This window comes from Eurosta solidaginis, chromosome 2 (assembly GCF_040869045.1).
Source record: "Eurosta solidaginis isolate ZX-2024a chromosome 2, ASM4086904v1, whole genome shotgun sequence".
NCBI lineage: Eukaryota > Metazoa > Arthropoda > Insecta > Diptera > Tephritidae > Eurosta > Eurosta solidaginis.
The window spans coordinates 69,332,428-69,359,187 of NC_090320.1; the positions used below are offsets into that span (position 1 = coordinate 69,332,428).

At 40.1% G+C, this 26,760-nt stretch overlaps 1 protein-coding gene across 1 annotated transcript in view; it reads right to left on the bottom strand.

Annotated features, from left to right (window-relative positions):
• Positions 1–18,636, bottom strand: part of LOC137242180 (uncharacterized) — a 35,279-nt gene extending 16,643 nt beyond the window's left edge. Inside the window, exon 1 of the mRNA XM_067769541.1 lies at positions 17,647–18,636. Coding sequence (XP_067625642.1) covers positions 17,647–18,636 — 990 coding nt within the window. The remainder of the gene's footprint in view (positions 1–17,646) is intronic.
• Between the last annotated feature and the right edge of the window lie 8,124 nt (positions 18,637–26,760).

Here is a 26,760-nt window from a genome sequence, read left to right on the forward strand (position 1 = left end):
TATGGGTATCAAATGAAAGGTGTTAATGAGTATTTTAAAAGGGCGTGGGCCTAAGTTCTATAGATGGACGCCTTTTCGAGATACCGCCATAAAGATGGACCAGGGGTGACTCTAGAATTTGTTTGTACGATATGGGTATCAAATGAAAGGTGTTAATGAGTATTTTAAAAGGGCGTGGGCCTAAGTTCTATAGATGGACGCCTTTTCGAGATACCGCCATAAAGATGGACCAGGGGTGACTCTAGAATTTGTTTGTACGATATGAGTATCAAATGAAAGGTGTTAATGAGTATTTTAAAAGGGCGTGGGCCTAAGTTCTATAGATGGACGCCTTTTCGAGATACCGCCATAAAGATGGACCAGGGGTGACTCTAGAATTTGTTTGTACGATATGGGTATCAAATGAAAGGTGTTAATGAGTATTTTAAAAGAGCGTGGGCCTAAGTTCTATAGATGAACGCCTTTTCGAGATACCGCAATAAAGATGGACCAGGGGTGACTCTAGAATTTGTTTGTACGATATGGGTATCAAATGAAAGGTGTTAATGAGTATTTTAAAAGGGCGTGAGCCTTACTTCTATAGGTGGACGCCTTTTCGAGATATCGCCATAAAGGTGGGCCAGGGGTGACTCTAGAATTTTTTTGTACGATATGGGTATCAAATGAAAGGTGTTAATGAGTATTTTAAAAGAGCGTGGGCCTAAGTTCTATATGTGGACGCCTTTTCGAGATATCGCCATAAAGGTGGACCAGGGGTGACTCTAGAATTTGTTTGTACTATATGGGTATCAAATGAAAGGTGCTAATGAGTATTTTAAAAGAGCGTGGGCCTAAGTTCTATATGTGGACGCCTTTTCGAGATATCGCCATAACGGTGGACCAGGGGTGACTCTAGAATTTGTTTGTACTATATGGGTATCAAATGAAAGGTGTTAATGATTATTTTAAAAGGGCGTGAGCCTTAGTTCTATAGGTGGACGCCTTTTCGAGATACCGCCATAAAGATGGACCAGGGGTGACTCTAGAATTTGTTTGTACGATATGGGTATCAAATGAAAGGTGTTAATGAGTATTTTAAAAGGGCGTGAGCCTTAGTTCTATAGGTGGACGCCTTTTCGAGATATCGCCATAAAGGTGGGCCAGGGGTGACTCTAGAATTTTTTTGTACGATATGGGTATCAAATGAAAGGTGTTAATGAGTATTTTAAAAGGGCGTGAGCCTTAGTTCTATAGGTGGACGCCTTTTCGAGATACCGCCATAAAGATGGACCAGGGGTGACTCTAGAATTTGTTTGTACGATATGGGTATCAAATGAAAGGTGTTAATGAGTATTTTAAAAGGGCGTGGGCCTAAGTTCTATAGATGAACGCCTTTTCGAGATATCGCCATAAAGATGGACCAGGGGTGACTCTAGAATTTGTCTGTACTATATGTGTATCAAACGAAAGGTGTTAATGAGTATTTTAAAAGGGCGTGGGCCTAAGTTCTATATGTCGACGCCTTTTCGAGATATCGCCATAAAGGTGGACCAGGGGTGACTCTAGAATTTGTTTGTACTATATGTGTATCAAATGAAAGGTGTTAATGAGTATTTTAAAAGGGCGTGGGCCTAAGTTCTATAGATGAACGCCTTTTCGAGATATCGCCATAAAGATGGACCAGGGGTGACTCTAGAATTTGTTTGTACGATATGAGTATCAAACGAAAGGTGTTAATGAGTATTTTAAAAGGGCGTGGGCCTAAGTTCTATATGTGGACACCTTCTGGAGATATCGCCATAAAGGTGGACCAGGGGTGACTCTATAATTTGTCTGTACTATATGTGTATCAAATGATAGGTGTAAATGAGTATTTTAAAAGGGAGTGGGCCTTAGTTCTATAGGTGGACGCCTTTTCGAGATACCGCCATAAAGATGGACCAGGGGTGACTCTAGAATTTGTTTGTACGATATGAGTATCAAATGAAAGGTGTTAATGAGTATTTTAAAAGGGCGTGGGCCTAAGTTCTATAGATGAACGCCTTTTCGAGATATCGCCATAAAGATGGACCAGGGGTGACTCTAGAATTTGTCTGTACTATATGTGTATCAAATGAAAGGTGTTAATGAGTATTTTAAAAGGGCGTGGACCTAAGTTCTATAGATGAACGCCTTTTCGAGATATCGCCATAAAGATGGACCAGGGGTGACTCTAGAATTTGTTTGTACGATATGAGTATCAAACGAAAGGTGTTAATGAGTATTTTAAAAGGGCGTGGGCCTAAGTTCTATATGTGGACACCTTCTGGAGATATCGCCATAAAGGTGGACCAGGGGTGACTCTATAATTTGTCTGTACTATATGTGTATCAAATGATAGGTGTAAATGAGTATTTTAAAAGGGAGTGGGCCTTAGTTCTATAGGTGGACGCCTTTTCGGAATATCGTTATAAAAGTGGACCAGGGTTGACTCTAGAATGCGTTTGTACAATATGGGTATCAAATGAAAGGTGTTAATAAGTGTTTTAAAAGGGAGTGGGCCTTAGTTCTATGGGTGGACGCCTTTTCGTGATATCGCCATAAAGATGGACCAGGGGTGACTCTAGAATTTGTCTGTACTATATGTGTATCAAATGAAAGGTGTTAATGAGTATTTTAAAAGGGCGTGGGCCTAAGTTCTATAGATGAACGCCTTTTCGAGATATCGCCATAAAGATGGACCAGGGGTGACTCTAGAATTTGTCTGTACTATATGTGTATCAAACGAAAGGTGTTAATGAGTATTTTAAAAGGGCGTGGGCCTAAGTTCTATATGTCGACGCCTTTTCGAGATATCGCCATAAAGGTGGACCAGGGGTGACTCTAGAATTTGTTTGTACTATATGGGTATCAAATGAAAGGTGTTAATGATTATTTTAAAAGGGCGTGAGCCTTAGTTCTATAGGTGGACGCCTTTTCGAGATATCGCCATAAAGGTGGACCAGGGGTGACTCTAGAATTTGCCTGTACTATATGTGTATCAAATGAAAGGTGTTAATGAGTATTTTAAAAGGGCGTGGGCCTAAGTTCTATAGATGAACGCCTTTTCGAGATATCGCCATAAAGATGGACCAGGGGTGACTCTAGAATTTGTCTGTACTATATGTGTATCAAACGAAAGGTGTTAATGAGTATTTTAAAAGGGCGTGGGCCTAAGTTCTATATGTCGACGCCTTTTCAAGATATCGCCATAAAGGTGGACCAGGGGTGACTCTAGAATTTGTTTGTACTATATGGGTATCAAATGAAAGGTGTTAATGATTATTTTAAAAGGGCGTGAGCCTTAGTTCTATAGGTGGACGCCTTTTCGAGATATCGCCATAAAGGTGGACCAGGGGTGACTCTAGAATTTGTCTGTACTATATGTGTATCAAATGAAAGGTGTTAATGAGTATTTTAAAAGGGCGTGGGCCTAAGTTCTATAGATGAACGCCTTTTCGAGATATCGCCATAAAGGTGGACCAGGGGTGACTCTAGAATTTGTCTGTACTATATGTGTATCAAATGAAAGGTGTTAATGAGTATTTTAAAAGGGCGTGGGCCTAAGTTCTATAGATGAACGCCTTTTCGAGATATCGCCATAAAGGTGGACCAGGGGTGACTCTAGAATTTGTCTGTACTATATGTGTATCAAATGAAAGGTGTTAATGAGTATTTTAAAAGGGCGTGGACCTAAGTTCTATAGATGAACGCCTTTTCGAGATATCGCCATAAAGATGGACCAGGGGTGACTCTAGAATTTGTTTGTACGATATGAGTATCAAACGAAAGGTGTTAATGAGTATTTTAAAAGGGCGTGGGCCTAAGTTCTATATGTGGACACCTTCTGGAGATATCGCCATAAAGGTGGACCAGGGGTGACTCTATAATTTGTCTGTACTATATGTGTATCAAATGATAGGTGTAAATGAGTATTTTAAAAGGGAGTGGGCCTTAGTTCTATAGGTGGACGCCTTTTCGGAATATCGTTATAAAAGTGGACCAGGGTTGACTCTAGAATGCGTTTGTACAATATGGGTATCAAATGAAAGGTGTTAATAAGTGTTTTAAAAGGGAGTGGGCCTTAGTTCTATGGGTGGACGCCTTTTCGTGATATCGCCATAAACGTGGACCAGGGGTGACTCTAGAATGCGTTTGTACGATATGGGTATCAAATGAAAGGTGTTAATGAGTATTTTAAAAGGGAGTGGGCCTTAGTTCTATAGGTGGACGCCTTTTCGGAATATCGTTATAAAAGTGGACCAGGGTTGACTCTAGAATGCGTTTGTACAATATGGGTATCAAATGAAAGGTGTTAATAAGTGTTTTAAAAGGGAGTGGGCCTTAGTTCTATGGGTGGACGCCTTTTCGTGATATCGCCATAAACGTGGACCAGGGGTGACTCTAGAATGCGTTTGTACGATATGGGTATCAAACGAAAGGTGTTAATGAGTATTTTAAAAGGGTGTGGGCCTTAGTTCTATAGGTGGACGCCTTTTCGAGATATCGCCATAAAGATGGACCAGGGGTGACTCTAGAATTTGTTTGTACGATATGGGTATCAAATGAAAGGTGTTAGTGAGTATTTTAAAAGGGAGTGGGCCTTAGTTCTATAGGTGGATGCCTTTTCGAGATATCGCCATAAAGGTGGGCCAGGGGTGACTCTAGAATTTGTTTGTACTATATGTGTATCAAACGAAAGGTGTTAATAAGTGTTTTAAAAGGGAGTGGGCCTTAGTTCTATGGGTGGACGCCTTTTCGTGATATCGCCATAAACGTGGACCAGGGGTGACTCTAGAATGCGTTTGTACGATATGGGTATCAAATGAAAGGTGTTAATGAGTATTTTAAAAGGGCGTGGGCCTTAGTTCTATAGGTGGACGCCTTTTCGAGATATCGCCATAAAGGGGGGCCAGGGGTGACTCTAGAATTTGTTTGTACGATATGGGTATCAAATGAAAGGTGTTAATGAGTATTTTAAAAGGGCGTGGGCCTAAGTTCTATATGTGGACGCCTTTTCGAGATATCGCCATAAAGGTGGACCAGGGGTGACTCTAGAATTTGTTTGTACTATATGTGTATCAAACGAAAGGTGTTAATAAGTGTTTTAAAAGGGAGTGGGCCTTAGTTCTATGGGTGGACGCCTTTTCGTGATATCGCCATAAACGTGGACCAGGGGTGACTCTAGAATGCGTTTGTACGATATGGGTATCAAATGAAAGGTGTTAATGAGTATTTTAAAAGGGCGTGGGCCTTAGTTCTATAGGTGGACGCCTTTTCGAGATATCGCCATAAAGGGGGGCCAGGGGTGCCTCTAGAATTTGTTTGTACGATATGGGTATCAAATGAAAGGTGTTAATGAATATTTTAAAAGGGTGTGGGCCTTAGTTCTATAGGTCGACGCCTTTTCGAGATATCGCCATAAAGATGGACCAGGGGTGACTTTAGAATGTGTTTGTATGATATGGGTATCAAATGAAAGGTATTAATGAGGGGTTTAAAAGGGAGTGGCCCTTAGTTGTATGTGTGAAGGCGTTTTCGAGATATCTACCAAAATGTGGACCAGGGTGATCCAGAGCATCATCTGTCGGGTACCGCTAATTTATTTATATATGTAATACCACGAACAATATTCCTTCCAAGATTCCATGGGCTTTTGATTTCGCCCTGCAAAACTTTTTCATTTTCTTCTACTTAATATGGTAGGTGTCACACCCATTTTACAAAGTATTTTTCTAAAGTTATATTTTGCGTCAATAGACCAATACAATTACCATGTTTCATCCCTTTTTTCGTATTTGGTATATAATTATGGCATTTTTTTCGTTTTTCGTAATTTTCGATATCGAAAAAGTGGGCGTGGTCATAGTCGGATTTCGGCCATTTTTTACACCAATACATAGTGAGTTCAGATAAGTACGTGAACTGAGTTTAGTATAGATATATCGATTTTTGCTCAAGTTATCGTGTTAACGGCTGAGCGGAAGGACAGACGGTCGACTGTGTATAAAAACTAGGCGTGGCTTTAACGGATTTCGCCCTTTTTCACAGAAAACAGTTATCGTCCTAGAATCTAAGCCTCTACCAAATTTTACAAGGATTGGTAAATTTTTGTTCGACTTATGGCATTAAAAGTATCCTAGACAAATTAAATGAAAAAGGGCGGAGCCACGCCCATTTTGAAATTTTCTTTTATTTTTGTATTTTGTTGCACCATATCATTACTGGAGTTGAATGTTGACATAATTTACTTATATACTGTAAAGATATTAACTTTTCTTTTAAAATTTGAATTAAAATTTTTTTTTTTAAAAAAGTGGGCGTGTTCGTTCTCCAATTTTGCTAATTTTTATTAAGTAGACATATAGTAATAAGAGTAACGTTCCTGCCAAATTTCATCATGATATCTTCAACGACTGACAAATTACAGCTTGCAAAATTTTAAATTACCTTCTTTTAAAAGTGGGCGGTGCCACGCCCATTGTCCAAAATTTTACTAGTTTTTTATTTTGCGTCATAAGTTCAACTCACCTACCAAGTTTTATCGCTTAATCCGTATTTGGTAATGAATTATCGCACTTTTTCGATTTTTCGAAATTTTCGATATCGAAAAAGTGGGCGTGGTTACTGTCCGATACCGTTCATTTTAAACAGCGATCTGAGATGAGTGCCCAGGAACCTATATACCAAATTTCATCAAGATACCTCAAAATTTACTCAAATTATCGTGTTAACGGGCAGACGGACGGACGGACGGACGGACATGGCTCAATCGAATTTTTTTTCGATACTGATGATTTTGATATATGGAAGTCTATATCTATCTCGATTCCTTTATACCTGTACAACCAACCGTTATCCAATCAAAGTTAATATACTCTGTGAGCTCTGCTCAACTGAGGATAATAAAATGTGCGGCGAAAAACCTCCAAAAAAAAAAAAAAAAACAAGTAAGGAAGGCTAAGTTAGGGTGTAACCGAACATTACATACTCAGTTGAGAGCTGTGGAGACAAAGTAAGGGAAAATCACCATGTTGTAAAAAGAACCTAGGGTAACCCTGGAATGTGTTTGTATGACATGTGTATAAAATGGAAGGTATTGAAGAGCATTTTAAGAGGAAGTGGGCCATAGTTCTATAGATGGACGCCTTTTCGAGCTTTCGCCACAAAGGTGGACCAGGGGTGACTTTAGAATTTGTTTACGATATGGGTATCAAAAGAAATGTGTTAATGATAATTTTAAAAGGGAGTGGGCCTAAGTTCTATAGGTGGACGCCTTTTCGAGATATAGCCATAAAGGTGGACCAGGGGTGACTCTAGAATTTATTTTGTACGATGTGGGTATCAAATGAAAGATATTAATGAGTATTTTAAAAGGGAGTGGGCCTAAGTTCTATAGATGGACGCCTTTTCGAGATATCGCCATAAAGATGGACCAGGGGTGACTCTAGAATTTGTTTGTACGAAATGAGTATCAAATGAAAGGTGTTAATGAGTATTTTAAGAGGGCGTGGGCCTTAGTTCTATATGTGGACGCCTTTTCGAGATATCGCCATAAAGGTGGACCAGGGGTGACTCTAGAATTTGTTTGTACTATATGGGTATCAAATGAAAGATATTAATGAGTATTTTAAAAGGGAGTGGGCCTAAGTTCTATAGATGGACGCCTTTTCGAGATATCGCCATAAAGATGGACCAGGGGTGACTCTAGAATTTGTTTGTACGAAATGAGTATCAAATGAAAGGTGTTAATGAGTATTTTAAGAGGGCGTGGGCCTTAGTTCTATATGTGGACGCCTTTTCGAGATATCGCCATAAAGGTGGACCAGGGGTGACTCTAGAATTTGTTTGTACTATATGGGTATCACATGAAAGGTGTTAATGAGTATTTTAAAAGGGAGTGGGTCTTAGTTCTATAGGTGGACGCCTTGAGATATCGACATAAAGGTGGGCCAGGGCTGATAGATATAGTTTCCTAAACCGAGATAGTGTAGGGAGCCACGAGCCAGTTATCCTACGTGCTGAAAGCCAGCTGACTACAGACCCGGAAGAAGTTGCTAACAAATTTAATACATACTTTACCTCGATTGGTAATTCAAGTTCAACCCTTTGTGATTGTCAGTTTGCAGCCAATCTACCCTTATGCCAAGTTGCAACTAATAGTTTCTTTTTTAACCCCATATCCAGCTTCGAAATCGCTAAAATTATAAAAACATTGACCAACTCTAGCTCTTGCGGCGATGACGGTATTTCAAATAGTTTATTAAAAAAAATATCGCTCAATATAGTAGATATACTGAAACATTTATTCAATAAAAGTATAACTCAGGGTGTTTTTCCTGATGATCTTAAATGTGCCATTGTAATCCCGATCTTCAAAAAAGGGGATAAGAGGGACGCACGTAACTACAGGCCCATATCTCTACTCCCATCGATTTCCAAAGTATTTGAAAAGGCGGTTAAAAATAGAGTGGTGAACTTTCTAGATAAATCGAACTTTTTCAGCCCCATGCAATTCGGATTTCGATCCAGACTCTCAACAGAGGACGCTCTACAAGATTTCTGCTCAAAGATGTACAAAGCTCTAGATATTAAAAGTAACTGTGCTGGTTTTTTTGTCGACATAACAAAAGCTTTTGATATGGTAGACAGGAATATACTTCTGGAAAAAATACATAGTGCAGGTTTTCGTGGCTTTATGTACAAATGGTTTACGTCTTATCTTTCTAATAGAATACAAAAAGGAAGTGCAGGAAGTTAATCTGGGCGTACCACAAGGCTCTGTCCTTGGCCCGGTACTGTTCCTCATTTATATTAATTAAATTTTTTCAATTCCATTGAAGGGCAAAACGACTGCCTTTGCAGATGATCTTGCCATTGCGTATAGTACAACGAGTTAGCCACGATGTACATATGCTGAGGACTTGGTTTGTTAGTAATAAAACGAAGTTGATGTATTTTAGCATTGCTCCCAAAGAATTTGAGGCTTGTGATCTTTTTTTTCATTCAGCAGAATGCGCACGTTTTAACATGCATCATATGGCGTGCACTTTGAATGGTACGAAAAGTTCATTTGCAACCAACGTTAAATGCAGAGATAACTGCTTCAGGATTGATGTTGTTGAAAATTTCAAATACCCAGGCATTATAATCGATAATCATTTAAATTGGTCTGCACACATTCAGAAATTAAAACATTACTTTCTGTACACTACCCGTCACTTCTATCGCCTCAAAAAGTGTTGCACTATGTCCACTCTAAAAGCTGTTTACTATGGTCTAGTCCAATCGAAACTTCAATATGGGATTACCTGCTGGGGTGGCGCCTCGGCTAGTAAGTTGTCACCCATTGTAACACTCCAAAAGGGAATTATAAGACGCCTATGTGGCGCAAACTACAGGTCTCACGCTATGATATCCTTTAGGAGACTAGATATACTACCATGTCGTCATCTATATTTATTTAAAGTCCTAAAAACGTTCTTTATTAGATCGCGGTACTTAGAAAGTTATCCTTCCGAAGTCTACAACCTTAGGAGCAATCTGCTTCCATCGGTACAAATCCCGCATGCTAGGACATCTCACTTCAGAAGTTTTTATACATACACGTCGTGCAAAATGTTCAACACTCTCCCTACTTCTGTACAAGTTATAAGAAATCTTAACCTATTTCAAAATAAAATAAAAATGTATCTGATTAGTTTTAGCCACTACGATCTAGAAGCCTTGCTGACGACGTTGTTGTAAGCCATATCTAACTTTTTTAACTATATCAACTGTTTCTCTATCGGAAACTTAACTAATTATCTGAATTATTATGAGTTTATTTTATAATATTATTAAAAACTATACACCCCACACTGAAAAAGAATTTTACTATGTGAACTAGCATTTAATACTATTTTAAAAATTTAATATAAAAAATGCCATGTACTTTTCTTATGCTATAGAGTAATAGAATGTGCCCTTTCAATATTGTAATTAATTTAAAATATGCATTAAGAAATGTTTAATAAATAAATAAATAAATAAATAAAATAATAAAAATAATAAATTTGATACCCATATCGTACAAACAAATTCTAGAGTCGCCCCCGGTCCACTTTTATATCGATATTTCGAAAAGGCTTCCGCCCATAGAACTAAGGCCCTCTCCCTTTTAAAATACTCATTAACACCTTTCATTTGATGCCCTGGTCCACCTTTATATCGATATTTCGAAAAGGCGTCCACCCATAGAACTAAGGCCCACTTCCTTTTAAAATATTCATTAACACCTTTCATTTGATAGCCATATCGTAAACAAATTCTAAAGTCACCCCTGGTCCACCTTTGTGGCGAAAGCTCGAAAAGGCGTCCACCTATAGAACTAAGGCCCACTCCCTTTTAAAATACCCATTAACACCTTTAATTTGATGCCCATATCGTACAAACAAATTCTAGAGTCCCCCCTGGTCCACCTTTATATCGATATTTCGAAAAGGCGTCCACCCATAGAACTAAGGCCCACTTCCTTTTAAAATATTCATTAACACCTTTCATTTGATACCCATATCGTAAACAAATTCTAAAGTCACCCCTGGTCCACCTTTGTGGCGAAAGCTCGAAAAGGCGTCCACCTATAGAACTAAGGCCCACTCCCTTTTAAAATACCCATTAACACCTTTCATTTGATGCCCATATCGTACAAACAAATTCTAGAGTCGCCCCTGGTCCACCTTTATATCGATATTTCGAAAAGGCGTCCACCCATAGAACTAAGGCCCACTTCCTTTTAAAATACCCATTAACACCTTTAATTTGATGCCCATATCGTACAAACAAATTCTAGAGTCCCCCCTGGTCCACCTTTATATCGATATTTCGAAAAGGCGTCCACCCATAGAACTAAGGCCCACTCCCTTTTAAAATACCCATTAACACCTTTAATTTGATGCCCATATCGTACAAACAAATTCTAGAGTCCCCCCTGGTCCACCTTTATATCGATATTTCGAAAAGGCGTCCACCCATAGAACTAAGGCCCACTTCCTTTTAAAATATTCATTAACACCTTTCATTTGATACCCATATCGTAAACAAATTCTAAAGTCACCCCTGGTCCACCTTTGTGGCGAAAGCTCGAAAAGGCGTCCACCTATAGAACTAAGGCCCACTCCCTTTTAAAATACCCATTAACACCTTTCATTTGATGCCCATATCGTACAAACAAATTCTAGAGTCCCCCCTGGTCCACCTTTATATCGATATTTCGAAAAGGCGTCCACCCATAGAACTAAGGCCCACTTCCTTTTAAAATATTCATTAACACCTTTCATTTGATACCCATATCGTAAACAAATTCTAAAGTCACCCCTGGTCCACCTTTGTGGCGAAAGCTCGAAAAGGCGTCCACCTATAGAACTAAGGCCCACTCCCTTTTAAAATACCCATTAACACCTTTCATTTGATGCCCATATCGTACAAACAAATTCTAGAGTCCCCCCTGGTCCACCTTTATATCGATATTTCGAAAAGGCGTCCACCCATAGAACTAAGGCCCACTCCCTTTTAAAATACCCATTAACACCTTTAATTTGATGCCCATATCGTACAAACAAATTCTAGAGTCCCCCCTGGTCCACCTTTATATCGATATTTCGAAAAGGCGTCCACCCATAGAACTAAGGCCCACTTCCTTTTAAAATATTCATTAACACCTTTCATTTGATACCCATATCGTAAACAAATTCTAAAGTCACCCCTGGTCCACCTTTGTGGCGAAAGCTCGAAAAGGCGTCCACCTATAGAACTAAGGCCCACTCCCTTTTAAAATACCCATTAACACCTTTAATTTGATGCCCATATCGTACAAACAAATTCTAGAGTCGCCCCTGGTCCACCTTTATATCGATATTTCGAAAAGGCGTCCACCCATAGAACTAAGGCCCACTCCCTTTTAAAATACCCATTAACACCTTTAATTTGATGCCCATATCGTACAAACAAATTCTAGAGTCCCCCCTGGTCCACCTTTATATCGATATTTCGAAAAGGCGTCCACCCATAGAACTAAGGCCCACTCCCTTTTAAAATACCCATTAACACCTTTCATTTGATGCCCATATCGTACAAACAAATTCTAGAGTCGCCCCTGGTCCACCTTTATATCGATATTTCGAAAAGGCGTCCCCCCATAGAACTAAGGCCCACTTCCTTTTAAAATACCCATTAACACCTTTAATTTGATGCCCATATCGTACAAACAAATTCTAGAGTCGCCCCTGGTCCACCTTTATATCGATATTTCGAAAAGGCGTCCACCCATAGAACTAAGGCCCACTCCCTTTTAAAATACCCATTAACACCTTTAATTTGATGCCCATATCGTACAAACAAATTCTAGAGTCCCCCCTGGTCCACCTTTATATCGATATTTCGAAAAGGCGTCCACCCATAGAACTAAGGCCCACTTCCTTTTAAAATATTCATTAACACCTTTCATTTGATACCCATATCGTAAACAAATTCTAAAGTCACCCCTGGTCCACCTTTGTGGCGAAAGCTCGAAAAGGCGTCCACCTATAGAACTAAGGCCCACTCCCTTTTAAAATACCCATTAACACCTTTCATTTGATGCCCATATCGTACAAATAAATTCTAGAGTCCCCCCTGGTCCACCTTTATATCGATATTTCGAAAAGGCGTCCACCCATAGAACTAAGGCCCACTCCCTTTTAAAATACCCATTAACACCTTTAATTTGATGCCCATATCGTACAAACAAATTCTAGAGTCCCCCCTGGTCCACCTTTATATCGATATTTCGAAAAGGCGTCCACCCATAGAACTAAGGCCCACTTCCTTTTAAAATATTCATTAACACCTTTCATTTGATACCCATATCGTAAACAAATTCTAAAGTCACCCCTGGTCCACCTTTGTGGCGAAAGCTCGAAAAGGCGTCCACCTATAGAACTAAGGCCCACTCCCTTTTAAAATACCCATTAACACCTTTCATTTGATGCCCATATCGTACAAACAAATTCTAGAGTCCCCCCTGGTCCACCTTTATATCGATATTTCGAAAAGGCGTCCACCCATAGAACTAAGGCCCACTCCCTTTTAAAATACCCATTAACACCTTTAATTTGATGCCCATATCGTACAAACAAATTCTAGAGTCCCCCCTGGTCCACCTTTATATCGATATTTCGAAAAGGCGTCCACCCATAGAACTAAGGCCCACTTCCTTTTAAAATATTCATTAACACCTTTCATTTGATACCCATATCGTAAACAAATTCTAAAGTCACCCCTGGTCCACCTTTGTGGCGAAAGCTCGAAAAGGCGTCCACCTATAGAACTAAGGCCCACTCCCTTTTAAAATACCCATTAACACCTTTCATTTGATGCCCATATCGTACAAACAAATTCTAGAGTCGCCCCTGGTCCACCTTTATATCGATATTTCGAAAAGGCGTCCACCCATAGAACTAAGGCCCACTTCCTTTTAAAATATTCATTAACACCTTTCATTTGATGCCCATATCGTACAAACAAATTCTAGAGTCGCCCCTGGTCCACCTTTATATCGATATTTCGAAAAGGCGTCCACCCATAGAACTAAGGCCCACTTCCTTTTAAAATATTCATTAACACCTTTCATTTGATACCCATATCGTAAACAAATTCTAAAGTCACCCCTGGTCCACCTTTGTGGCGAAAGCTCGAAAAGGCGTCCACCTATAGAACTAAGGCCCACTCCCTTTTAAAATACCCATTAACACCTTTAATTTGATGCCCATATCGTACAAACAAATTCTAGAGTCCCCCCTGGTCCACATTTATATCGATATTTCGAAAAGGCGTCCACCCATAGAACTAAGGCCCACTTCCTTTTAAAATATTCATTAACACCTTTCATTTGATACCCATATCGTAAACAAATTCTAAAGTCACCCCTGGTCCACCTTTGTGGCGAAAGCTCGAAAAGGCGTCCACCTATAGAACTAAGGCCCACTCCCTTTTAAAATACTCATTAACACCTTTCATTTGATGCCCATATCGTACAAACAAATTCTAGAGTCCCCCCTGGTCCACCTTTATATAGATATTTCGAAAAGGCGTCCACCCACAGAACTAAGGCCCTCTCCCTTTTAAAATACTCATTAACACCTTTCATTTGATGCCCATATCGTACAAACAAATTCTAGAGTCACCCCTGGTCCACCTTTATATCGATATTTCGAAAAGTCGTCCACCCATAGAACTAAGGCCCACTTCCTTTTAAAATATTCATTAACACCTTTCATTTGATACCCATATCGTAAACAAATTCTAAAGTCACCCCTGGTCCACCTTTGTGGCGAAAGCTCGAAAAGGCGTCCACCTATAGAACTAAGGCCCACTCCCTTTTAAAATATTCATTAACACCTTTCATTTGATACCCATATCGTAAACAAATTCTAAAGTCACCCCTGGTCCACCTTTGTGGCGAAAGCTCGAAAAGGCGTCCACCTATAGAACTAAGGCCCACTCCCTTTTAAAATACTCATTAACACCTTTCATTTGATGCCCATATCGTACAAACAAATTCTAGAGTCCCCCCTGGTCCAACTTTATATCGATATTTCGAAAAGGCGTCCACCCACAGAACTAAGGCCCTCTCCCTTTTAAAATACTCATTAACACCTTTCATTTGATGCCCATATCGTACAAACAAATTCTAGAGTCACCCCTGGTCCACCTTTATATCGATATTTCGAAAAGTCGTCCACCCATAGAACTAAGGCCCACTTCCTTTTAAAATATTCATTAACACCTTTCATTTGATACCCATATCGTAAACAAATTCTAAAGTCACCCCTGGTCCACCTTTGTGGCGAAAGCTCGAAAAGGCGTCCACCTATAGAACTAAGGCCCACTCCCTTTTAAAATACTCATTAACACCTTTCATTTGATACCCATATCGTACAAACAACATATTCCAGGGTTACCCTAGGTTCAGTTTCCTACATGGTGATTTTCCCTTATTTTGTCTCCATAGCTCTCAACTGAGTATGTAATGTTCGGTTACACCCGAACTTATCCTTCCTTACTTGTTATTATTAACCTTGCAACTTCAGCACATAAATAAATGAATTCAACATTTCAAATAAGTTCACAATAGTCTCAGGTTTTAAATTTGGATGATAAATTAAGAGAATCAATCGTGTTACTTAACTATAATTGAGTAAAATTTGTGCGCCACACTCGTAAACCCACTTCCACTAAACAAATAATATTGAAATAATTTCAAGTCATAACACGTTTTCCGTCGAATCAAGATCTTGTTGGTCACGATACTAGGGCGTAAGAGAGGGGTGCCCTAGATGGTCATATAAAATCGTTGCTGAGATTGTCGGGCTAGTAGCTTAATGGTGCTTGTTAACGGAATTTACGGCGAAGAACCTTCAACATCGATAACACTACCCAACGCAAGAAACGGAAGAAGAAGAAGTAGGTTGTATGCCTTAGCTTCGGCATAAAATAATTTTTTTTCCAGTGTTGCTAAAAGTTCCCATATTTTCTGGAACATTAGATGTTGTTTAAATAAAAAAAAAAATATTCCCCGAAAGAGTAATTAATTGAGGATCGCACTGCGACAATTGGTCTATTGTGCCGTAGCCTCGAAAGAGCGTTGCGCTTGGTACAATTGACTTGGATATGCATACGATTTCCAAATATAAACCCAGTTCACTGCAGAAAAACAGGCACACGAGTCTGTTTAGAAAAGAAGGTGAACACAAGAACGTCGAAAAGCAGACGAAACAGGTAGAAGATGACCACTCTTTTCGGAACTCTCAATAATGTAAGGAAATTCTAACAGAGAAAGCCGTGGATAAGAAGGTGACTTTCCCTATACCCCCTGACGTCGCAATATAGGTTGCGCCATGACAAAAAAATGGCGTCGTCGTGGCTAAGAAGTAAAAGATCCGCCGAGCTGTTCAAAAATAGAGGTGAAGAGTTTGCTAATGGGTAAGACCCAACTCTTATCAAAATACGGTGAGAAGTGCCCGGTCAGACTGAAATTGAAGTGCGCTCGGCGCAATCTACAAGATTGTTCATCAAATACTGAGGAATTAGTGGGCCTTATATCGCCTACAAAGGTCTATCAAGAGTATTGTGCGAAAAATTTAAACCAAAGTCGATAGATTGATCGGCCAATCTTGAAAAAAATAATAAAATCGACTCGTAGGACTTGCAGCAATGTTTGAATTTAAGTTCTCTGTAAAGCTTTATACCCTTTTCAGCTCAATAAGGATCGAGGAGTACTTCTTCCACCGCTTCTAAGCTATTGATTTTTCAGACAAGACGATTTCCTGTAGTAGACTAACTTAAACTAAAAGAACGTGCTATGTTCTACTTTCTCTGGTATGGATAGAAACACAAACAAGGACAAGACGACATACTTGCTATGATGAAAGAAATAATCGAAAATACTGTTGACGGACCGCATTCGAAACTGTGAATATTATTAGCGAACTGTGAACCCCCCTTGTAAACACTCTATATAAGTTAGTCTCTTATGACACGCATCCTGACGTAGGGATTGGAATCGTGGCCGGTGTTGAGGAAATATGGGGCGGCACTTGAAGTATTCAAGAGAAAGATGCTCCGGAAAACATATTCTCGTTCCAATGATAACGGCAGCGTATTTAAAGGGAAGTTTACTGATAAAATGTATGAACTTCACTCAGATGTGAGCTTAGTACAACGCTGGCTATTTTATGCTATGTGAAAGGCTTGAGCCCAGAAAGTATTGCTATCTAAACCCGAGTTCGCAAAAGGGGAATTGGTAGAGAGGAGGAAAGTCTTGGCACCTGATTGGGGCTCTTCCGTTTGGTCCTCAAACAACTTCTGGTAACACTATGGGCACACTCAGTCTATGGGAAGTCTTTATTGACTGGCCAGTTCGACCTGACCTAAGCTGGGCTTCTTGGGGGATTCTCGAAATACTCGCGAGCTTTCGCACAAGTAAGAAACAACAGATCCTTAACCTGGCGAGCGCAGGACACGAACACAGAAGGTGCTCAACCGTTTCTTCCTGTAGCTCGCACTTCCTACGTCTGCTGTTACTGACTAGGTCTAACTTATAAGCATGTGACGCCAGAAGACAGTGTCCCTTCATGACCATGAACCTAATACAGATGTATGGTCCGGCCTGAGCGAAGTTTTTCCAATGCTTCTTTACATTCCAAGACACTTCTTGATAAAGTACTGTGTGAAATTTGGTGCTATGATCACCGCCTGACTATCAATATATGTATATATTGACGCGAAAGCAGCTTAAACACGCTTCCTTCAGAATTTGTGTTGCTTTCTTCAAGGCTATAATTTCCGCCTGAAGGGCGCTGCAGTAATATGGTAGCCTATAGGGTCTACTTATTTCTGTATCGACACGGAAAACAACAGACTCGACCCCTTCCGTTAGTTTGGAATGAGAATCTCCCGAGCAGACGATGTTTGCGGAAAATTCTTTTCGACCAAATTCGAGAGATCATAAGCTCTAACGCAAATACGATATGATACAATATAGACACTTTTGAAGCCTTATCCACTCCATACAAAGCTACGGGTAAGAGCATTTACAGCTAAACAGTAATTTCACTTCACACTTTCACTCACCTGCAATGTTTGTGAACAGCCGAAAACCTTGTCGCAGATGCAGCACTTGTAACTTATTTCCTCGATATTCAAAGGCGGCGCTGAGGTAGCACCGCTTTGACATAGTTTTGTTGTTTTCGTTGTCAAACTAAAATTTGCCACCGTATTTAGGGCAATCGTTGAAGATTTCAGTAACAATTCCGCAGTTGATTTTGTTTTTAGATATTTCGAATTAAACGGAGAGTGGCAAGGTGAAGATGTCGAAGATGGCGGCGAAGTAGGTACCGACGGCATTACCGCCGGGTTATAAACAGGATATTGTTTATAATAATCTAAGCAATCGGAGCAACTAGCGCGCGGACAAACATTTTTAGAAGACAAAGTCGATGGAGAAGTATTTAAAGAGTAGGGCACGCCTATCAAACGCGAATTTGTGGGCTGAACCGGAATCGTGCAATTTGCAGATGCTGAATTGATTACATATGGTGCAAAGTAACGTTTTTGGTAAGGTGCTGCCACAGCTAATTGGAAGTTGGGCACTGTATACGGTGAAAACATGTGCGGAAAAAATTGTGCATAGAATTTGGTGGCATTTGCAGCGGCAGCTGCGGCTAAGAAATCGGCATGAAAGCCATGGTAGGCGGGTGTGAGATAGGTAGGTTGTCGTTGCGTTGACGTATGAGGCGCGGGTATTTGCGCTGTGATTTGTGCCGATTTTGAGAGGTCAAGTATATCGGCGGTCGAGGGAGTTGAGATGTTGTCTGCGTTAGATTCCGTATTGATAGTCGCAGTTTTTTCAAATGTTTTTCGTTTTTTTTCCAAATTTTTAAGTTTTGCGTCATCGCTCAGTATACGATTGATGCTAAAATCTGTAACATGCGTAGCCTGTTGCGTATGTTCATCACCCGATTCGGAGTTATTGCTGCTGGTTGACGTTTTCGCGGGACTAACATCATAGTTTTGTAGGCGTTGCAACATGGTATGTTTGAAGCCCATTTTAATATTGTTCATTACCACACAACGCTTTTATATGTGGTTCAATTTAAATTTATACAAAATTTGTTAACACAAACAACTTTTATTGCATTAATTGTTATCACTTTTCTTTAAATTTTTTTGTTAATAAAATACGCCAAATTCACAAATCACTTTATTGTCAGCGTACGCGTTTTTAATCCGCCTTGAACTGTCACGTTTCACGTCAAACTTTGTTATGTTGCATTGCCGTTAACCGTTGTCTGACAACAACTCACATAAACTCCGAAATATCACAGCGCCCAATGAGCACCTGAACGCGTTCACAAATCAACAAAATCTCTCAGCAACACTTGCTGCTGTTGTCACTTGTTGGCTCTGACGACTGACGATCATTGAGCTGTGTTGTCGTGATCATAATTGTGGCTTAAAAAAGAAAACAGAAACATGCGAAACAGACAAACAAAGAAACAGTAACAGCTACAACAACAACAACAATAATGCTCATAAAATGCGTCAACAGTGTTAACGTTAAATGTTGTCAACACAATATTAAAGCGCTACTACCAATTGCGTACATACTCGTTTAGTCCAGCATCATCTCTTCCCACACTCATTGCTTAGTTGAAGTGAGCTCACACTTAACTGATCTGAGCGTAGCCAATGTGTTGGTAATTTGTTAAATGTCGATTTGATGTCGTGCTCAAGTCATACGTACTTACATTTGCTCACGGCTGATTCCGGCTCTATGTGCTGAGCTCTTTGAACCAAAGCCTTTGTCTTTATTGCGCTCGTTGATATTTACAGATCGAAGGATTTTGTTTGATTGCCCAATTGAAAGGTCATGCCATATACCAAACCATTGCAAGGGCTACTGAAATATCCTGAGTAGGTAGGTGTTAGGTCGCTTAAGTACACAAGGTTTACCAGATAAGATTATAAAATAAATTATTAGGAATTCAAATCTTGAGAAAGCCTTGGTAGCAATAGCCTTCCGTCAAACATCATAATCTCGTTGTTATTGTAGCATTATTTCGCCCCATCCAATAGGTGCGACCACTCACATTTTGTCACCAATATCCTTTAAAGGGAGTCCAAGCAACCTTGCAGTTTCAACAGGGTGGACCATAGTGAGAGGGGTGCTAGAGGCCTTAATTCTACCTTGCAATTAAAGAGATGGTTTGTGTCATGTGTGGATACATTGCAAGCAGGGCATACATTATGGATATCGTGGTTGGTTCTGGATGGTTAAGAGTTTAACCTGTTGCAGTATCTAGATCGAAGTTGAGCTAGAGTGACGCGCGTCTCCCTAGGGAGAATGATTTCCTCCACCGCTCCAACCCATAACTAAAATGCCAAGCACCAGCCCCTGCCCACGTCTTCTCTCCCTCTTTCCAGCACTAGCACACGAGTAGATAAGAGAAACAGACTCTTAGTCCATGTCACTTTGTTCACCACTTTCCTAGATGTTCTTGTATCAGCGACGGTGGTGATCCCTCGACAGCTTTCATCGCGCCATGTTTCCAGGCCGCATACCTAACTACAACGGAAGCTCCTATGCTTAGCCAAAGAAGTCTAGTCCCAGGCTCCGACAGCACTTGCGATCTAGACTCCCTCAACCCAGGCACAGTCACATGTCACTTATCCCCAGAGTGACGATGTCTTTGCCGTTACACTTCAAATAGTCGATGTTATGAAGTGGCATAACATCCGCGTTGCTGCGAAACATGCGACTAAGCTCACGTCAAGGTCTTCTATGCAGTGTATTCTGAAGTGTCAAGGCATTTCTGTCCGGTCAGGCAACGCAAATTTAGAAATTGTCAACATCTACATCTCTAGTGTCAGTTGTTGCCCCAGTGTATACTGCACTGACATTAGCGCACTACTCACTGTGAAAATCGCTTTATTCTAGGCGATTTCAATGCCAACCACGATCTGTGGTATTCTGATCTACAGGCGGCTGTCAAAAACTACATAGCACTTCCACCGCGGTAAATGCCATCAACACATAGAAAAGTTGCGGATTGAATCAAAGACCCTAGCATAGAACGGTCTTCGTAGTGCTAGACTTATCAAAAGCTTTTGATATAGTCAACCACGGGACATTACTGCAAGACTTGGAAGGGTACTATCTTCCTCCAAGTCTCCAAAGGTGGACCCACGGTCGGCAAGCATCGGTGCAATTCAGGCTCATAGCATCTAAACGCAGAAGAATTAAACAAGGGGTACCCCAGGGTGGTGTCCTATCCCCGCTTTTGTTTCCCGGCCCAACCATCGATGAGCTTTGTAATAAAATAAATAGCTATCTCCCTGATTTCTTCAGCTTTTTCGCCTTGTGAAATCAAACATTGTCTCCGATCAAATTACGGTGAACTTTTTATACTCAGTTGAGCAGAGCTCACAGAGTATATTAAGTTTGATTGGATAACGGTTGGTTGTACATATATAAAGGAATCGAGATAGATATAGACTTCCATATATCAAAATAATCAGGATCGAAAAAAAATTTGATTGAGCCATGTCCGTCCGTCCGTCCGTCCGTTAATACGATACCTTGAGTAAATTTTGAGGTATCTTGATGAAATTTGGTATGTAGGTTCCTGAGCACTCATCTCAGATCGCTATTTAAAATGAACGACATCGGACTATAACCACGCCCACTTTTTCGATATCGAAAATTTCGAAAAACCGAAAAAGTGCGATAATTCATTACCAAAGACAGATAAAGCTACGAAACTTGGTGGATGAGTTGAATTTATGACGTAGAATAGAAAATTAGTAAAATTTTGGACAATGGGCGTGGCACCGCCCACTTTTAAAAGAAGGTAATTTAAAATTTTTGCAAGCTGTAATTTGTCAGTCGTTGAAGATATCATGATGAAATTTGGCAGGGACGTTACTCCTATTACTATATGTACGCCTAATAAAAATTAGCAACATCGGAGAAGGACCACGCCCACTTTTAAAAAAAAATTTTTTTTTAAGTAAAATTTTAACAAAAAGTTTAATATCTTTACAGTATATAAGTAAATTATGTCAACATTCAACTCCAGTAATGATATGGTGCAACAAAATACAAAAATAAAAGAAAATTTCAAAATGGGCGTGGCTCCGCCCTTTTTCATTTAATTTGTCTAGGATACTTTTAACGCCATAAGTCGAACAAAAATTAACCAATCCTTTTGAAATTTGGTAGGGGCATAGATTGTATGATGTTAACTGTTTTCTGTGAAAACGGGCGAAATCGGTTGATGCCACGCCCAGTTTTTATACAAAGTCGTTCGTCTGTCCTTCCGCATGGCCGTTAACACGATAACTTGAGCAAAAATCGACATATCTTTAATGAATTTAGTTCACGTACTTACTTGAACTCACTTTATCTTGGTATGAAAAATGAACGAAATCCGACAATGATCACACCCACTTTTTCCATATCGAAAATTACGAGAAATGAAAAAAATGCCATAATTCTATACCAAATACGAAAAAAGGGATGAAACATGGTAATTGGATTGGTTTATTGACGCGAAATATAACTTTAGAAAAAAACTTTGTAAAATGGTTGTGACACCTACCATATTAAGTAGAAGAAAATGAAAAAGTTCTGCAGGGCGAAATAAAAAACCCTTAAAATCTTGGCAGGTATTATATATATAAATAAATTAGCGGTATCCAACAGATGATGTTCTGGGTCACCCTGATCCACATTTTGGTTGATATCTGGAAAACGCCTTCACATATACAACTACCACCACTCCCTCTTAAAACTCTCATTAACACCTTTCGTTTGATACCCATATTGTACAAACAAATTCTAGGGTCACCCCTGGTCCACCTTTATGGCGATATTTCGAAACGACGCCCACCTATAGAACTAAGGCCCACTCCCTTTTAAAATACTCATTAACACCATTCGTTTGATGCCCATATTGTACAAACAAATTCTAGGGTCACCCCTGGTCCACATCTATAGCGATATCTCGAAACTGCGTCCACCTATGGAACTAAGGATTACTCCCTTTTAAAATACTCATTAACACCTTTCTTTTGATACCCATATCGTACAAACGCATTCTAGAGTCACCCCTGGTCCACTTTTATGGCGATATCTCGAAAAGGCGACCACCTATACAACTACCACCACTCCCTTTTAAAACCCTCATTAATACCTTTAATTTGATACCCATATCGTACAAACACATTCTAGGGTCACACCTGGTCCACCTTTATGGCGATACCTCGAAACGGCGTCCACCTATGGAACTAAGGATTACTCCCTTTTAAAATACTCATTAACATCTTTCGTTTGATACCCATATTGTACAAACGCATTCTAGGGTCACACCTGGTCCACCCTTATGGCGATATCTCGAAACGGCGTCCACCTGTGGAACTAAGCATCACTCCCTTTTAAAATACTCATTAACACCTTTCTTTTGATACCCATATTGTACAAACAAATTCTAGAGTCAACCCTGATCCGCCTTTATGGCGATATCCCTAAATGGCGTCCACCTATAGAACTGTGGCCCACTCCTTCATAAAATACTCTTTAATACCTTTCATTTGATACACATGTCATACAAACACATTCCAGGGTTTCCCTCGGTTCATTTTCCTACATGGTTATTTTCCCTTATGTTGTCACCATAGCTCTCAACTGAGTATCTAATGTTCGGTTACACCCGAACTTAACCTTCCTTACTTGTTAAATATAAGAAAGAAAAAATGTCGCCCATATTGGCCATGCACGGTGATGGCATTACGCTACCGACTGTCTTGCATACAAAAATACTGGATACGGCGTTCGATCAGAGTGTACATTTTGGCGAGCATGCATCCGCAATTGTACTTAAAATCCAGAGCCGTAATAAAATCCTAAAATCTCTTGCCGGCTGCACTTTATCTTGAAGATAAAGAGACGCCCATTACCACTTACAAAGCAATTGGCCGGTCCTTTGCATGCTACGCGTCCCCGATATGGTCGCCAAGCCCAAAGATTACTCACTGGAAGAAAATAGAGGCCTGCCAAAACACTGCTCTCAGAATCGCTACACCCTGTCTGCTTATGTCCCCAGAACACCACCTACACATTTAGGCGAGGGTACTCCCCATTAGGGAGAAAAATGAAATACTGAGCAAACAGTTTGTGTTGAATACCCTGAAACCTGGGCATGGCAATAAAAATCTCAATGAAGAGGCCCTTCCTCCCAGGGTCATCTCTGCAAGCATTATGAGGAAAAACGGCAGCCATATGTAGTAGAAATCACACAAACAGATCTTTAGTAACATCAACAAAAAGGCGTCGGACCTCAAAGCCAGGAATTGGCCAGTGAACCCCGTTCTTAAAGATTTAATACCCTGAACTCCCAGAAGAGGAAAGCATTATATCTAGGGAGACGCGCGTCACTCTAGCTCAACTTCGATATGGATACTGTAACAGGATAAAATCTTACCTATCCACAATCGAACACGACAAACATAATGTATGTCCTGCTTTCAACGTGTCTTCACATGGCACAAGCCATCTCTTTAAATGCAATGTGTAACCAACACCTCTGACACCCCTCTCTCTCAGGTCCACCCCTGTTGAGAGTCCAAGTTTCCTTCAATTCCCGTTAGAGGATATTGATGACAATTTGTGAGTGGTCACACCTATTGCACGGGGCGAAGCACTGCTACAACCACAACAACAACAACACCAGCACAAAATTATTTCAGTCATTGTTACTCTTGGCAGGTTTCGTTTGAGAAAAATGTTCTTTCGATGTTTATGAGCGAATGTCAAGTCAAAGGACATGACCTTTTTGCTAACATCCAAATATCATAGATCAGGTTTCGGCGTGTCATATTTAGCGAGAAGAAAAAAATGAGTTTTTACTCTATACTTAGTTCTTCTCATAGTAGTGGCTTGAAGAAAAGTGTCTGACTGGGTTTTGAAAATATAGGAAGGAAAATTGCTTGATGTCTTTAACGTAGAGAAATTATTGCCTAGTAAGCGCTCTACGATATTACATTTAGGAATGCCTCTTCATTATCATTTTAAATTTTGTAATTGCTGCATTTCATTTCTGATAAGAATAGGGTCGTGTGGTGGTTTAATAATGCATATATTTTAAGGCACTTAATGTCCGACACAGTGCACTGTGGGCATGTGAGTTTTCTTGATTAGAAAAGGTTGGCTCCAGAAGCAGTTTAAATGCATCATTTGAAAGGAAACATGGAAGGATTATCTGCGTAATTTTTGGAACGTTCTGTATACTATTTTGTAATTTATCGTTATTTAGTCCGACTTATAAAATTTTCCTTAACTACAAGGGGCATCTAACAGTTATCCTTGGGGAGCTTTCAGTATAACGTGAAAGATTTGAGTGCCTTGGCATGGAGAAATAATAGAAAACTACTAAACCGCAATATATGAAAGAAAGTGCAGAGGTTCGCTTACACAACTGGCAGTTCTCTTTCTACACTCTGAATTGTAGTAGGTTTCGGTGGATCTCGAAGCCAGTGGCTGTCGAACGGGTGTCTACGTAATTCCCGATCCTGGTCAGAAAAGGTTTTCCGTGCAACTTGCCTCTTTTGGGTCTGCATCTGCGGCAGGGGACTGGTGAACTTATTCTCGTCAGGCCCAAAGTTGAGGCAAAGTAATATCTCGATTTAAGTTGAAATTTTAAGCTAATACATCGTTGTATTGCATTTCACCGCTATGAAGGATGCTGGGGATAGAAAGCTATTGAGTGCACTCACTGTTAGCGAGTTTAATTTTTACTCGGATAGCCAAGCGGCGCTTAACTGTTAAACGGTTAACTGTTAAAACAGTTATAGCCGTCTAACAAGGCGTGCCAGTTGCTGCTGAGGATGTAAACCATCTTCTACCTAGTGCTTTCAGCGGAGTGAGGGATGTCCTCTTACTCTGCTTACATAGACGGCTTCCGATAAGCATCCCTTTTTGGGCAGTGTAGACACTTTGCTTTAATTAACTGAACAATCTTTATGTCTGCATAAAGCTCGTACTGCTTATCACTAAATCTTATCCCGTGATCGCCGTTGCCAACGCGTAGAAATCTTTTGAAGAACTTTTCTCTCTAACACTTCCAGAACCGCCTCATCAGATGTTTCAGTGTCCATGGACCATATATCAGGACAGGTACGATAAGTTACTCGTATAGCATGAGTTTCGTTTGTCGAGAGGGATGTGCTTTTCAATTGCCTGTTTAGTACAAATTATCATTTATTGGCAAGAGTAATTCTTGACTTCTAGACTAAGGTTGCTCTTTGTATTCTCAGATAAATAAGTCCCCTTCACGAATAAGCCCTCTTTCGAAAGTATGGCTGAAAACTATGGCGTGGTTGTCTAGACTCAAGCGCGCTGACTCCCTGCTTGATGTATTTCTCTTTGCCCTCATACGCCATAAATTCCGTTTTTCCGTTTCTTTTCCATTTTGGAGGAAGCCTTACTGCGCGTATGTTCAGGCCGATGATGCCAATGTCGTCAGCATACGTCAGTAATTTCGCGCTCGTCTAGAATACCCTTTTAGAACAGTAAATTCTGCAGCTTGTATAATTTTCTTCAATATCAAAATGAGGTCATTGCATGATAAAGGGTCATTCTGTAAACCTCGTTTAGTTTCGAACGGCTCAGAGAGGTCCTTTCCAAATTCTGACTTAGCTAATGGTGTTGCTAAACGTCATTTTAGTCATAAAAGGTTTGCGGGGAAACCAAAGTGAGACTAAGCATCATATAGGCGAAAAGAATCTTATGCTGCCAGAGGCGGCTTAAAATCAACAAAGATCACATGTGTCAATTCTTTTTCAAATTTGCTTTTCCAAAATTTGGCGCATACCAGGTACTGATAAGGTCCAATCAGCCGATCAACGGTGGGCTTCAATGCTTCGTAGCACTTGAAAGGACCGTATATGTATGCGACAAAATGAAGGCAGGATCCCGCTTCTTATGGGCTGGGCATTTGAAGAGCTCCACAGGCAGTCCATAAGCGGCCGCAGCTTTGTTGTTGTTTCATCTGGTTATTGCTATTCTGACTATGACGAAAGTCATCTGTCGAAATATTAGTTCCATCATAATGGGTTGTTTATCTTCTTCCCTTGGCGTTTCTTCGCTTTCTAAATTAAAGAGTACAGGGAAGTGTTCCATCGATAATC